The sequence below is a fragment of the Liolophura sinensis genome, chromosome 1 (genome assembly GCF_032854445.1).
Source record: "Liolophura sinensis isolate JHLJ2023 chromosome 1, CUHK_Ljap_v2, whole genome shotgun sequence".
Classification (NCBI taxonomy): domain Eukaryota; kingdom Metazoa; phylum Mollusca; class Polyplacophora; order Chitonida; family Chitonidae; genus Liolophura; species Liolophura sinensis.
The window spans coordinates 35894836-35911452 of record NC_088295.1 but is presented as its reverse complement, the minus strand read 5'-3'; the positions used below and the strand labels follow the sequence as shown (position 1 = coordinate 35911452).

General features: G+C 39.2%; 1 protein-coding gene across 1 annotated transcript; it reads left to right on the top strand.

Annotated features, from left to right (window-relative positions):
* The first annotated feature begins 1321 nt into the window (after nucleotides 1–1321).
* LOC135471601 (uncharacterized) lies at nucleotides 1322–11928 on the top strand. The gene is made up of 4 exons (XM_064750893.1): nucleotides 1322–1776; nucleotides 8335–8396; nucleotides 8677–8802; nucleotides 9385–11928. The coding sequence occupies exons 1-4, from the start codon at nucleotides 1539–1541 to the stop codon at nucleotides 10516–10518; spliced, it is 1560 nt and encodes a 519-aa protein (XP_064606963.1). The 5' UTR covers nucleotides 1322–1538; the 3' UTR covers nucleotides 10519–11928.
* Nucleotides 11929–16617: the final 4689 nt, after the last annotated feature.

The window sequence follows — 16617 nt, the reverse complement described above, 5'->3', positions numbered from 1 at the left end:
TAAGACCGTCCAGTGACAGCGAACGCCTCGAAAATTCTCGAATCCTGCATATAAAACACCCACAAAATGCAGAGTAAAACCAGAACAGCGGTGACAGTGTTATACATATAAATGGGAAATGGTTACGTGGCCGGTGAAATACGGCATCTTGTAAATTTACCTCAGCTAGGGTTTTATTCTGACTGTAAATGCTTAAATGGTGGCAAATTACACGCCCCCCGGGCACCAAAAAAAATAAAGATATCCACCCCCTCAGCTTAAAGTAGTGAGTAAGTCACGACCAGTTTGGTACGAAGTTAGTGATGGTGTAACGCTTTCCACTTTACTTACCGAAAAATAAATGCTCCTAAAGCCCCCACCCCCGACCCTAAAAAAAAAAAAATAAAAAAAAAAAACGTGCATTGTAAAGCGTTTACTGAAATGGTATACACGTGGTTAGGCTAGACATTGTTTATCAGTACACATTTATTTTGTAAATTGGAAAATTGGAAAGAGATTATAAAACACCGCGTGTACAAGAAATTATTACTCCTTCAAAAACGCAAGATTGAAGGCATCTTACAAAGCGATTTTTACTGGTATCTTATAGTTCCTGATGTAGCAAACTATAGGCTAGTGTGTTACAATCTATGAATACACAAGAGGGTTTTCTTACAAATATTCTTACAGTCAGATATGTTGATTTATTTTATATCAGGACTCTTTCGAGAGTATAATATTATATCTAACTAAATACCGAACTAAGGGAGGTAAACAGCAGTAAGTGTTGTAAAAGCGGACTCCTATATTTACTGCGTTCATTCAAAGCCAACTAACATTTGCAGAGAACTAGCCTAAATCTCCCCACAAAGCGCAGAATTGACAAATGCAAACATTTATACATGGAAATGTATGTAGCATATACCGTGTTTAAATCTTACACTGACGCCTTAATTTAGTATGAACTTAAGTAATGTTCTTTCCTATTGTGGAGAAATCTTCTGTTTGTTCCTGCACATGTATACTTTTACATATATTTTAAATGGGTCACTCTAACAGTGTTGAATACAATGCATTGGCTGTCATGAGTTCTGTTCATTCAGTACAGGCTATATACGCGTTCGAGTCTGGTCAGTATTGTGTTACGGATCAGGGAAAATACAGCCAGTCAGTGTCGACAATGAAAACCGGACCTCGGAGCTTGCAGGGAAGAGGGGGAGTCCCCGTGCCCCGCTGATCTCCAATGCACGGGTTGTACTGGAATACGTCACAGCCGCACGCGGAAGTTTAGAAACCGAGTTGGCTAGAAACCGACTAGACATCTAGTTGAACAAATGACCTCGGTATATTCAAGTCGAGCAATCTTAACTTCCACGTCGCAATCGCAGTACGGCTCTAGAATACCTCCGGGCTTTTTTTTCCGGTGTTGTGCACACATCCGTGTCCGCGTAGCTCTACCAGCTAGCATACAGCGACAGTTTATGTAAACTTGCATTGATGTCAGCATTAACAGGAATCTTTTTCAGGTTGATAGATCGCTCCAGACCGGCTGTTCAACCATGAACGTGTTAAGATTCCGTCCCCGGAACACTGCAATAGCCGCTGGTATTTTCCTGACTCTCGCTATCTGTGGCCTCGTTTACCTGGGAGGGAGTGCCCCAAGCCTTTCCCCTGGGGTCCGAGACACCCTGGGTAAGGGTTCGCGTCATTTCTCAGCACAGAACAAACTCTCCCACTCACGGTTATTACACGAGTGGGGGACAATTCCAATTGTCGTGGTCGAGGAACACCATGAAGGTAAGGCTTATAAAAGTTATATACGGATATGGACAATAACTCAAAAACTAATCGGTTAATTTAACAGAAAGTCTGTTGTCTGAGCGATGCCAGAATGTATTTTGCTATTGCAGTAAATTGTTCTGTTAAATATAACGTACATGTTGTGTTATTCTATTTGACTAACAAGGTATTACCTTGAATATGACAGACTATGTTATAATAGCAATACAATCTAGCATCACTCAGACAATAGACTTCCTGTTAAAATTAACCGATTAATTTTTTCATTGTATAATTCCTGAGTGTTAAATTAATTTATGTTTGTGTGCATATATGCAAATTATACATATCTGAATTCAGCGTGTATGTCGTGGATCAGTTTTCAGTGCTCATGTTATGCAGCGTGTATGGAGACTTGCTCCTCAATGTATTCGCCTTGATTTTGCATTTCTAATCAAACTGCATGGTATATACTATGTCTTAAAATTTCGTTTTTCGCACATACTTTGTTTGACTGTCGTTAAACGCCATACTCTGTATGTGCATGCATATATTCGGTGCAGTAGATTCTCCTGCTCTCCAAGATTTGTGAGGTCTTGACCTTGGACGTCTAAGCAGTCTTCGGTTCGTTGACCACACTTGTTTTCCACCAATATGGCATGCCAGTTTGTACGTGACAACATGATCCAGCCTTCACCGTTCGTTGCAGAGCACAGTTGTTTTCCATGAATATGGCAAGCTAGTTTGTAAATCACAATATAATCCGGCTTCCACAGTTCGTTGGAGACCACTCTTATTGACCTCTAATATGGCATTCTGTACATCACACCATGATCCGACTTCCACGGTTCGTTGGAAACCACTCTTGTTGACCACCAATATGGCGTTCTGTACATCACACCATAATCCGGCTTCCACAGTTCGTTGGAGACCACTCTTGTTGACCTCCAATATGGCGTTCTGTACATCACACCATAATCCGGCTTCCCCAATTCGTTGGAAACCACTCTTGTTGACCACCAATATGGCGTTCTGTACATCACACCATAATCCGGCTTCCACAGTTCGTTGGAGACCACTCTTGTTGACCTCCAATATGGCGTTCTGTACATCACACCATAATCCGGCTTCCACAATTCGTTGGAAACCACTCTTGTTGACCACCAATATGGCGTTCTGTACATCACACCATAATCCGGCTTCCACAATTCGTTGGAAACCACTCTTGTTGACCACCAATATGGCGTTCTGTACATCACACCATAATCCGGCTTCCACAGTTCGTTGGAGACCACTCTTGTTGACCACCAATATGGCAAGCCAGTTTGTACATCACAACATGATCGGGGTTTCACAGTTCGTTAGAAACCACACTTGTTGACCACCAATATAGCATGCCAGTCTGTACATCACGTGGGAAAGTTCGTCAATAACTTGCCAAAGGACTGTTGTTTACCCTTGGCACCCTGGTTTCCTCCACATGGAACATTTGTGTTCAGTGTCAGAAAATCTAAATGCCAGTATACCACTAAACTATCTGGTCAACGGTAAACTGGTTATATAATCTGAGAATGAAAATAACATTTAACTGATTGCACATGAACTTCTCGTGATGTAGACTCGATTGTGCACCGCCCCATTCTTTATGTGGCTATACACCAAAATATACAGTCAAGACGTTACATATAAAGGCTCAATAATTAACGCTATTGGCTATAGCTATAATGTACACCTTCATACGGTACAATTGCCACGGTGGGATTCTCAAACCTGTTTTATCTCAAAACGACTTTGTACAAAATGGTACTTACGTACCAAGGATATATGTACACAAATGTGATGCTTATTATTTTTGCCACTATTGAGTGTATACCATTCGTACCTGAGATATAATGTATATCATACTGTATCCCAGCCCTAAACCGCTGAAGTGGCGTAATGGATAGAGCGCCCCCCTCAAAGTCGGGAGGCCTGGGATCACACCCGAGTCAGGTCATACTAAAGACTTTAAAGACGGTACTTCGTGCTGTCTCGTTTGAGGATTATTGACACCATATATTTGCGTATACTATTACAGAGTAACCATGTAAGTAATAATATATGTACAGACACCTAATGACTCCTCCGTCTGCAACAAGGAGGTACATCACATGCACCCTAAGGGTTCCTTCGTCGTCATATGACTGAAAAAGCAGTCACTCACTCATCATATGACGACATTCAACCCCAAACATGCAAATAGTCTGTTCCCCAGCTCCTGCACAGTAGTTTCAGAGTACATAGACCGTTCCCCACTTAAATGCTCGTGGCATTATGGTCTGGGAACTGCGGTAAGGTGTAAACCTTAAATAGACTGTTTCAAACAAATACCTTGTAGAGTACATGAAAGTACTTGATACCGTAATGCGGAGAATCGGCCCCAGAGAGGTACAATAAGAAAGTGCAAATTTTAAAATTCCAGTACAGTTTTGTAAATTTCCAGATCAGAAGTATAAAACTTGGTCGAATTAACTATAAATGTTATATGGTCATAAAAGAGATGGATGCTTAATAGTGACAAGCTAAAAATGCACTTTCGATGAAAACAGCTAATTTTGCGTTAAAAAAGGCACTGTCTTTCATTTACAGTACAAAGATCAGCATTAAGCAGAAAAATATCTTTACTGGAACTTTCATATGTGTGTTTCTACGTGCTGTTGAAGTTTCGTTCTGGTTAACGTTTGTCTTCATATGTAAAACTTAAACTTTATAATATAATCAGTTATATCATGTTTTGGCAAGTTTAATATTCGGATTTTGGCCATAGTCCTTTCAAGCATCCTTTATAGTATAGGCAACTCTCCAAGCCATTGTGGAGAACAGGTAGCACCCCGAGGAAGAGTTCGTATCTTTGTGGCTCTTCATTTTTCTTTGGCAACATGTTTTTTTATTTATTTATTTATTTGATTGATGTTTTACGCTGTACTCAAGAATATTTCATTTATACGACGTCGACCAGCATCACGGTGTTTGGAAACAAAGGACCGTCCACAGGTAGACCGTCATTACGTTGCACTAGCGCGCTAACCAACTGAGCAACAGAGGCCCTTTATCCTGAAATAGAATGGATAATTGTTCAGGTATGGTATTACATAACGTGGTGCAAATACAGTGAAATCATACGTGAATCCAGGATGAGAGCATATGTGGCCCTTTAGCTATCATTAACATTAACATGTTATATATATATATTGACTTGATTGTTGCATTACTGTGTGCTCAATAATTTTTCAGAAAGTAACATTTATGGTGCTGTGATTTTCCCCACTCTACATTATCTGATTCAAAAGAAAAGGGTATTTCTGTACGACTTGAGTAGTCTACTACTTTGTTTATGACCTGTGCATTGCTTCAGTGTATTTATTTATTGATTTATTTATTTGATTGGTGTTTTACGCCGTACTCAAGAATATTTCACTTATACGATGGCGGCCAGCATTATAGTGGGTGGAAACCGGGCAGAGCCCGGGGGAAACCCACGGCCATCCGCTAGTTGTTGCCAGCCACGATTCAGTGTATGTGTGGAATTTTATGCTCGCCATACAACAGGAAAAGAAGAGTGAAACATATCTGAAATACAAGTAGCCTTACGAGTGTGTCTGCAGCTGTCACTCGTAGCTATAGTCAGTTTTGCGCCATGAGAAGCACTATTTCTTGCACTGGGGCCGATTCCCCGCCTTACCATACCAGGTCCTTTGATCAGTTTACATTTATCACACGATCGCTTTGAGTAAGAGCCTGAATCTGATGTCAGCTTCAGCTCATACTTATCACAGCGCATGTACCGCACTTTTCATTCGCTTTACATCACGCCAACGCTAGACAAGCTTGACCACAGCAGCCTGTACAATGCATGCGAAATTGTTAAGGCTTAGCCTCACCACTGGTGTCCTCACCGTGAGTTACTTAATCAGCATTCATCAATGAAATTGTTTCATGTATTAGTTGGATTCATGCTGTGAACACTTTCAATAAAGAGAACGCACGTGTATGAAGTAGTATTAGGAACAAATGTTGACACAGAGCTTTTTGTGTTTTATGACTTCCTGTCTTCCTGTCACGTTGGCCTCAGTTGCCTCGGTGTTGTTCATGATTTCTGTACAAAATATGCTTGTGGTGGCAGTGATGTAGAGCTAATGTTAGAGAGAGGGCATGCGCTGTAAAGAGTATGGCTTCAACTGATTATTTGAATGCGCACTCAATGGTGTAATCGCCTGTTGTGCAAAGTGATTTTCAAGATGTTGTATATCTCCACGAAATTACAAGATTATATAGATCTTAGATGAAAATACGAACTATGGATTAATCTAAACATACTTAAATTGCCCCGTGAAACAGGACGACGGAAAACGAGTATTTCAAGGTTTTCTAATACGGATATATGAATCAAATATTACAAAACTTTGTCGGCATCCCATCCTTTATTTGAGACATTGCAACTGTTCTCAGAAATCCAAAGGATATAAGCAGTGCCGCAAGCGTATGTATATAATAGAAACCTAAAACTCTGTAAAATCGCCTTTGTAGAACTTTTGGTAATCTGAAAAAAAGTCCTTGACAATAAGGCTTCAGAATGGTAGTTCATGAGAATGCTGATTCTTCTACAAACCGACGTATTAGATGTATTATATTTAGACATGATGGAGACATCATCAGTTAAATATAAATCAGAACACATCATCAGTTAAATATAGATCATAACACATCATCAGCTACATGTAAATCAGAACACATATAAATTAGAATACATCATCAGCTACATGTAAGCCAGGACACATCACCAGTTAAATATAAATCAGAACACATTATCAGTTATATGTAAATCAGAACACATTATCAGCTATATGTAAATCAGAACACATCATCAGCTACATGTAAATCAGAACACGTCATCAGCTACCTGTAAATCAGAACATGTCATCAGCTACATGTAAATCAGAACACGTCATCAGCTACATGTAAATCAGAACACGTCATCAGCTACATGTAAAACAGAACACATCATCAGCTACATGCAAACCAGAACACATCATCAGCTACATGCAAACCAGAACACATCATCAGCGAGATATAAACCAGAACACATCATCAGCTACATGTAAATCAGAACACGTCATCAGCTACATGTAAATCAGTGACAGTAGCCTACACTGTATTTTTAGAATGCATAACCCAGTCATCGTGTATCGTGTATATATGTCAGAAAAACCTGTACGGAGAATACACATATTTCCCGGAAATCAATTATTATCGTCCAGTATATGCATACAGATATCTGTCATAAACGCACGAATTTAACCGGAAAAAAAAGATTTAACGAACGTGTCGTCACGAAAAGAAACTCTGACCTATGAAGTCACGTAACTATAGTTTGATTTAGTGTATGTACACATGTATTTAATATCCTGCGCAGAATGGAAACTGAAAGACACGGAATTTTTAAGCAAAGGTCACGATACAGGCGATCATTTCCTGGAGTGGTTTTGTATAAATAAGAAAAAGTGACAGTAAGTTGCGGAAACTCATTTGAAACTAAACAATTAAGAAGGTGCGTCACATGGGCGAACGTCTGCGTCGTGTGTTAATTGTACTCAGAGAGATAAAGGCCTATGTGTAAGCTGTATGTATCATAGCTGTTGTTCAGTGAAAACCATGGTCCAATCGAGCACTCGCTAAATAAATCTGTCAGTTACTCAATCAATTAATTTATGCCTTCAGTTCATTCCATTTCTTATTTTCTGAAACCAGATTTGTACACATGGGCAAAATTAATACTGAGCATAAATAATGTTCAATCTGACGTAAGTTATTTAAGAAAACAATGCAAATATATAAATTGGTAGGCCTATAAGTTGTACCAGAAATATGACTGACATGTTGTTTTCACAAATTAAACAGTATAAATATGTATAACGTACTATTCAACCCTTTATTTCTTCGTAATGACCACTTTGTTTTCATTCAAAATTAAACATATGAATATATTTAATTCAAAAGAATTATGCCCATTAATCACTGATTTAGATTGATGCATCCATAGTTACATATAAAACCAAATATACCATTCTACCATGCACGAAGGAGATGCGTAATAAGAACTTTATATGTATATCATTTTATATGGGTATATAGGTGTGCATGTATCGTATTACCTTTGCTGTGTAATATTTCCATGTGTAGCAACTATGTTGGTTGATAGCGGCCATTTTTACCGCGCCTTCCTCGCCCCCGCGGAAAGCGCGGTTTTAAGAAAACGGCGCCCTCCGCGGGGGTGCGGAGGTCGCGGAAGGCGCGGAGGTCGCAGAGGTCGCGGATCCGCGACCTCCGCGACCTCCGCGGGAGGGCACGGTTTCAACAAAAACGAGTTTTAACATTTCGCGAATTCCGCGGGGGCGCCAAGGTCGCGATGGTCGAGACTTTAATAAAATCGCGCTCTCCGCGACCCCACGGAGGGCACGGTTTGGCGCGTGTTCAAAAATGGACGCTATCAACCACCATAGCTTATTTATATGTGCTATTCTTTTTGTATCCTTATAGTTATCCCTCACTGGTACTCCGCAGTGAAAGACGGTATCGTGAACCCTAAAGGCAATCTGTTGGTAAGTATCGAAGGATAGATCTAATGGCGTATAGGACTTAACACATTACTTGTTGATTGAGTTATGATAGGAAAAAAGAACAAATATCAAATGGGAATATGGTTTGTTTTTCCCCAGACACCCGTCATTTCCGTTAATATCGTTGAATAAATAGGAAGTTTTGTCCACGGCGTGAGAAATTATTTCAATCCAAAAGGTTCATGTCTTCAAATGAACAAATGCATTGTTTATCTTAAATGATGAATTGAATGTTTACGGGTTTATTTTTCCCGATAATCAGATTCATATCGACGGTCACAGTGACTCAGCACCACCGATTTTCTTCGACGGTTATCCAAAGGATTTCTATCCAAGGACAAAGGACCACCTGACGGTAATGATGCAAAGGAACGACGCTTTCATCGTGGTGAGTATATTGTATCTTGCATGTATACAGGCCTTGCGAGACTAGATCCGCACTTCACCTCCAGCTACTTTGGCTATGGCTTTCAGTCAGGCAGTTCGTCAGGTACGAAGGACGCTGCTTTATCTCGTGTTTCCTCCAAAAATTCTGGACTAAACACCTATGAAATAAGTAGAATTAATTGATAGTTAATGGAGGCTCTTAAATTGCGTTCATGTCTGGAATCCACATGTTAGAGAAGACTATGATGAATTTAGTCTTTAATCTTAATCCGTATCTTAATCAAAGGTACTGATATATCCATTTGCGAGTCATCCAAGAATGCAGCATAAGAAATAGAGAAAAGGGCCATGCATCAGCTTCAAAGAACTTTATCTACTTTAAAGATCGGTTCCAGCTGGGTTTTCGTAATAAACACATGCACCCCACGATTTACGGAAAAATGGCATATCAATAACCAACAATATGGTGTTTATATTTTAAAATTATCCAAGGTCTCAGATACAGTTTTGTTTAAATTGCATGTGTGAGTGTACAAATAATAAAGCTACATCGCTGACGCTGCATGTTGCGTCGTTGTTTCAGGAAGCCGTCTTGAGTGGACTCATTTCTCGGTACGTTTGGATCTGGCCGAAATGGGACAGCAAAAACCACGAAGAGCCATACGAGGCGTCCGCCATGTTGTTAGGCGTGGTGGACACGTTGTATAAGAACCTGGACAATACTCGTGTCAAGTCCTGCTGTATGTGTGAACCAGATGAAGAAATGAACCCAAAGTCCTGTGTCTTCCTCAACATCACCTCCGAGGCCCCAGAAGACTCCAGTAAGGTCGACCCAAAAGACTGTGACATCCAGGCCGTTATGGTACAGGAGATCATCCGCGAAGATGTGGCTCTGGAAATGGCGCAGAATGGTTCCCTGTTCCACAACATGACGGACAGCGAACGTGAAAATGTCATCTTGGACATAGACGAAGATTACTATGGATGTGAAGCCGCGGTACAACCTGTACTAGACCAGAAGCTCACCATGGTAACCATCGATAAAATCGACCGTTTCGTGGACCAAATATTCTGCCCGGAAACCACCGAGGAAGAGTCGTCCGTGGACAAAGTACTAGCCGAAATGATATCCGCCCTGATTCGGGTTAAATCTTGCGAGCTGGAGAAAAAACCGTCTTGTCCAAAGGGCAATCTGGAATTTTACACGACAAAAGTCAGAAGAAATACGGCTTTGGTAGAATCTACGTGTGTCCGACAGCGAAACAAGCGATTTCGTTTATGGGGTCCCTTTTTCAAACTCGTAGATAGTTTAACCGTTAACCAGTTGCGTCAGCTCAGAGAAATGGGGTTTTGTTTTAGAACTACTCCGAAAGCTCATGACTTTGGGTCAGAGGACGAAGGCGTGTTTCTCACCTGTCACGGCGCCAATACACCTAATCGAAGCGTTGTCATTTTCCATTCTCCCACCATGAAAGAAGTTGAGCAGAGAACGCATTTATTGCAAACATTTTTACAGTCTACAAAAAAGAGGATTCTGCCGTCCCTTGTCACGGTATGTAGGTCAATGCGAGACGGATATACACCGAGGAAGTTTTTTCGCCGAATAGAAAAAGACGTGTTGACAAGTGTAGATGAGGCCTTCCCTAACAGCAAGGTGCATTATGACCGTGATCTGATGGGGGGTAAGCGAGGTTGGCCTGGCCGACATAACGTCTAACCCCTCCACCAACATGATACTCAGCAGGGACTATATACCTGAAATACAGCCATCGGGACTTACGAGAAACAACCAGTTTTATGCAAAATGAACTGATATATTTGTATATGTGCGTTCAGGCTATATATATGGTGTGGTGCATGCGTGTATATAGCTGTCCATTTACCGTCCAGCGCAGGGTGGTTTACATAAAGCTATTTTTGAATTTAATTTGAAAATGCATAATTTAAACCTATAAAATTTTTGTTACATGACCACAATTCATATTCGGATATTAAACTATATACTACTCTTGTGTAAACGTACCCACGCCACTGTGCATTTCTTTAGGCTTAACTGCTGACACTGGATCTCAGTACTGACAAAAAAAATCTCCAGATTTTAATTCCATTGGTGTGTACGTGAAATATCAAGTGTACATGGAAATTGTGTATATGTGCTATGTGGAAATATGAGGATTTTGAAAGGAGAGGCATCAAAATGTGAATAGTTTATATTTATATATAATTTTTACATTTATAAGTATTTTTATACGAACATTTACTAGTGTGAGGACAATACGTTTCACAGTGACGCTAGTTTGATAAGCCAGTGTAGTTAGGAGTGCAAAGAAAATAGCAGACTGTGCGTGTGTCCACCAATGCGTGTAAATCTATTACATTTTTTTTTTTTTGCAATTCACTTCAGGCCGCAAGACGTCATGATTTATGAGAAAAGTTATCAATTACGGATAATTATGCATGTATTTCAATAATTTTGTATACAGTGTCTATCGGAGCCAGGTTTTTCAATAGGGTGTTAGTTGGTGTGAACTCTAGTATAGCATGTACTTTGTTTATTAGGATGATACAGCGGATACAAGATTTATGTCTGGCTTACTTTATTACCCTTTTGAAGAAACTGTATGCATGGTCCCAAATTTATGAAGGCAAAAATTAAAACAAAACTACATTTAAATGTCTTACTCTAGGAAGTTTTAAATTTGTACACTAATTCTTTAATGCATGCACAACAATACACCAACCACAATTAATCTTTTCTCTTCTGAGTTTGGCTTTATATTTATATATGACTTAACTCTTAAGTTGCTTAATAAATGCCATCCCATGCAGCTTTGCAGTGCAAACCACATGACTTCTCTTTTCAATCCCCTATAAAAAAAATACATCCCAATAACATTGTGTTAAAATAAAATTATACATCGGTCATTTATATATATCGATATGTTACAATGTTTATTGGCTGTGGTAAAACAATGAGTTTATCTGTTTTAATCTTGTGATTCCAGTCGTCATGTTTTGTCACACAATCTTTACAGTGTTTTTCCTCTTTAATTTCCTGATAAATTCGAATGTTATTTGTGTACGGAGCCATTAAATGAAGTAGAATAAAGTGTATATTTTGGTGTCAGCTGACAGTTGTGTGGTACATATATTTAATGGCGATTCATGCTTGTCCGGTAAGCTTCTTTTCAAAGCGATTAGCGGGGAAAAAATGTATATAATCCAAAAAAGGAAACTAACTGTACGTTAATTGGAATTGACTGTGGCTTCCAGTGTAACAGACGTTTATATATAAGGTATGGGAAATGGGAGGTACTTATCTATACACCTAGCCATACGACGTGTATATTGCCTGGCTATGAAAGGAACTGTCGTATTGTCGCACGTCACCGTGGCGCAATGGTCCAGGAGCCTCTCATCAATGCGGTGGCCGTAAGTTCAAGTCAAGCTCATGCTGGCTTCCTCTCCGACCATACGTAGAAAGGCCTGACAGCAACATGCGGATGGTCGTTGGTTTCCCCCTGGCTGTGCCGGTTTCCTCTAACCAAAATAATGGCGGCCGTTGTATATGTGAAATATTCTGGAATACGGCGTAAACACCAATCAAATACATTTTACACGCTGCTTGTGTAATGGAGATTGCGGTTCAAGCTGTAGGCCTATACAGCGTAATGCCCACTTATGCAACACGGCTGGGAATGCCTCTATTGAAATGTCAGACATATAGGATAAGATCGCCCCTGTATGTCTGGTATAATGCGGTTGTGGAGAGGCTATACGCCATGTATATTATTCATTCACTCTTAAAACTAAAGTGTTACATTTAACACTGTAAAGATCACGAGGACTGACTGCTCTTATAAGAGTTATCTGGTCAGTTCTAAAATGGTAATGTTTTAACATTTTTCAAAGTGTTCACATTTCAAAGATGGTAAATCAACACCTTAAACCAACACTTGAACACTTTTAATGGAGTTGGAATCTGAACACTTGTGAATAGCGTTGAAACATAAACATTTAATAAAACTGATCAGGCACAAGTAATTTTTCTAAGTGCAGGCAATCCTCGTCATACGTACAGTGTTAAATGTAAGTGGCTTCGTTCATCGAGAACCTCAGATCACATGACTATAGAACCTGAACAGAACATCTTTTTCCCTACCGAGAAACGAATCTGAATCAACCTACATGTATAGTGCAGACAGCTTTCACGTAATATGGATACGTTCTCCAACTAGAGCGTGAAACGAAATGGCCTGCAGGAAAATTGAAACGAAGAGGTTAATTGCAATTAAATACACTCATGCAAACAATAATACCATGAATCATGCACTCTTAAAAACTCACAGATTGCATTTTGTGCTACTTGGGGAGAGTTTATAGGAAGGAAATACAGCGAATAGCGTTCGGCCTCTATAGGCCTGTAGTTGAGACGACTGGTATAAAATCTCGTGTTTTGTGGCCATTCATGAGTGATTTTTATACGTCATTTGTTTTCCTCGACCTTCTGTCCACCATTCTATGTTCATACATGTATTATATTATTTACGTTGTCGCGTTATTGTATTTTTTGTAGTATTTGACAATCGATATTCCTCACCTCTCATCATTTTAGTTCTTGGTTTCAAAAACATGTCACAAGTGAGCGTCCGGCTGTACGTTGGAAGATCTGTCAGCAACGCCTCCCACCCCCGCTCCCCAATCATAATGCTGGCCGCTGTCGTATGAGTGAAATAATCTTGAGTATACGGCGTAAAACACCAATCAAATAAATAACTAAATGATGAAATTGGATCACTTTGACAATACCACAAGGGTGTACAGCTTTGCCGGTTTATATATATATATATATATATATATATATATATATATATATATATATATATATATATATATATATATACAAAAGTGGACAAGTTGCCTACATAGCTGCGTGACCACATGCGTTTAGGATTCTTATATCTGCCGTATATACGTATCATCGTGATTCCCCCCTGAGCCCGGTTGTTCAAAACCGTCTCAAGATTTAATTCCAGATTTAACTTTATTGGTTTAAGGCAAGCCTTCAGGTTTGTACTTGGCCCAAAAACACTTTCTTGGCAGTATATTAAATATGAACTAAATCGGTTGCCATTTAATTTTGTCTCTATACAACTGTAATGGTTACTGGGTTTTGTTAAAATCGTGCAACTGATATTCTAGCATGGTGCACGACTTGAATACTGATTTCACTCAGTCGCCTAGAACATACCTTGTGTTTTTCCAACATTATTGAAAGCTGTTGATTGCTTCGCTTTTTATGATTCCGTCCTATTTTCGTACACTATATACTTTTTTGGTTCTTTGGTCGTTTGTGTTATACATAATTTCGGGACTTGTCCTCACGATTATTGACCCGGAACGTTCTTGTTGGTTGACGGTTGGTATACGAATATCTGTTTCAACGTATAGATGTACATATCATATGACTTCATACCGGTATAAGCGAATGTCCTGTTGAACAACAAGCCCACGCCGTTTAGGTGCTCGTTCATAGAAGGCCGCCGTTCTTTGGAGATCATATACGCTCCACAATCTAATCATGCAAATCTACCAAAGTTTCGGTAATAGCCAGAAAGTTCTTTGGAAATGTGATCAGTGGTGTGATAATGGCCAGAAAGTTTTTTGAACTTGCGATCAATCGTGGGATAACAGTCAGGAAGTGCTTTGGACATGCTATCAAAAGTGGGATAATGGCCAGATAACTCTCTGGACATGCAATCAAAAGTATGGTATGCTGAAAGAAAGCTCTGGAACATGCAATCACAGGTTCGACTGATATTTGGAAATTTGTGATAACAGCCAGAAATTAATTTGGTCATGCAGTCAAACATGTATTATTAGTAAGACAGCTATGTGGACATGCAATGAAATGTGTACTAGGAGGAAGCTCTTGGACATGCAATCAAAGGAGAGATAATAGTCAGAAAGGTCTGAGGACACACAATCAAAGATATGCTATGAAAGATAATTCCTTTCAATATGTTATCAAGTTTGTGGTAATCATCAGAAAATTTCTGTGTGATAATAATAGTTACAAAGTTCTTTAGACATGCATTGAAGGGTGCGATGATAGTCAGCAAACTCTTTGGACATGCGATCAGTTGTGTTACGGAACAAGTTCTTAGTATATTTAATCACAGATGGGATAAAAGTCAGGAAGCTCTTTTGATATGTTATCAAATGTTTAATTCTTGTCAGAAAGCTCTTTCAACATGCAATGAATTGTGCCATAAAATAGTTGGAATGTTCTTTGAACATGCTATCAAATATGTTGTGGTTGTTAAAACGTTGTGTGCACATGCAATCAGTTGTGTGCTCGGAGGAAGATTTTAAATTAGATTTAGTATTAATCAGTAAGCTCTTCCAGACATGCGATCAAATGTATGACACAGAAAAATTCTTGGACAGAATTCTTACAGGATCTAACAAATGCCACAAGATATGTACACACCATATGCATGGCCCTTCGGTATATTGCTGTCCAAGTATTACGTGGCGATTTCAACTAACGCCTTACTTTAAGTTTTTTAAGCTTTGCAGGAGTATAATTCTCTTTTAAGTAAATATTCCCAGAACGTTCAGATTCTCTGACTCTGCTTCATAACTACGCCTGATTCCACTTAACCCGAGGCTAGAGACCGTATAATCGCCGCGTTGGATATGGGGACAGTTGCAATCAATGCGCAACTCAGATACATATGTGATTATCGCCAACTTATAAACTAGCATGGTACACGATTTGGATGTTGATTTTATTTGTTCGCCTAGAACATTCCTTGTGTCTTTTCAATACCATTGAAAACGGTTAACTGCTTTTCTTTGGATAGACCCGTCCTAATTCGCGCGTTATATACTTCCTTAGTTCTTTGGGGATTTGTGTTAGACGTTGTTTTACAAATTGGCTTTGCGATTATTGATCTAGAATGTCCATTTTTGTTGACAGCTGATGCACCAATGTCCGTTTTGACGCATAGATGCAAAGAACTTGTGAATAATCAGAAAGTTTGTTGATAATGTAACCAAAGATGTTCACAGTGGTCAGTAAGCTCTTTGTATAGATATGGGATTAATGTGTGAAAATAGCCAGAAAGTTCTCAAGACGGATAATCATTAGAGTGTTAATTTAAAAAATCCTTAAAAATGCATATGAAATTATGAGAAAAGTCAGTAAACTTTTCAGGAATGCAATCAAATGTGCCAAGACATGTTCTGTAAATATGCTTAAAAGGGGGAGATTTTTAAGCCATGTCCAATAATGTATATGATCTCATCAACTCTAAAAAGTGTTGAAAGTGTCCACCTTTTTACTCCCACGACATCGATAATGGTTTTTATGTTTATGTCTTGCGCAACCGTCCCTTCTCCGAAGTAGACGTATATTGGTAGTGGTGTATTGGCAGATCAAACGATCTCTGTTACCTTATTATTATATTCGTTGCTAATTTAATACGATCAATATGTCAATATATATAACATTAAATATTTAATAAAACTGAAAATACGAATATATGTGCCACTACTTGTTCAAACTATACTGGTGCAGTGCCAGTAACCTGACACCCTACTCGATCGGTTGAAAACTGTGAGCTGCAAACCCTAATCAATCAATTTATCAATCAAATGACGCTCATGTTCGCAAAAATCATAGCAATTGGTCTGAGGTACATCTCAGCCAGATGTAAGGACGGGCTTCCCATTAAATGCTTCGAAATGCAGACCTGAATGTTTTGTATGCGTGTAATTCCTTATAACGCTGACAATTAATGACAAGGCC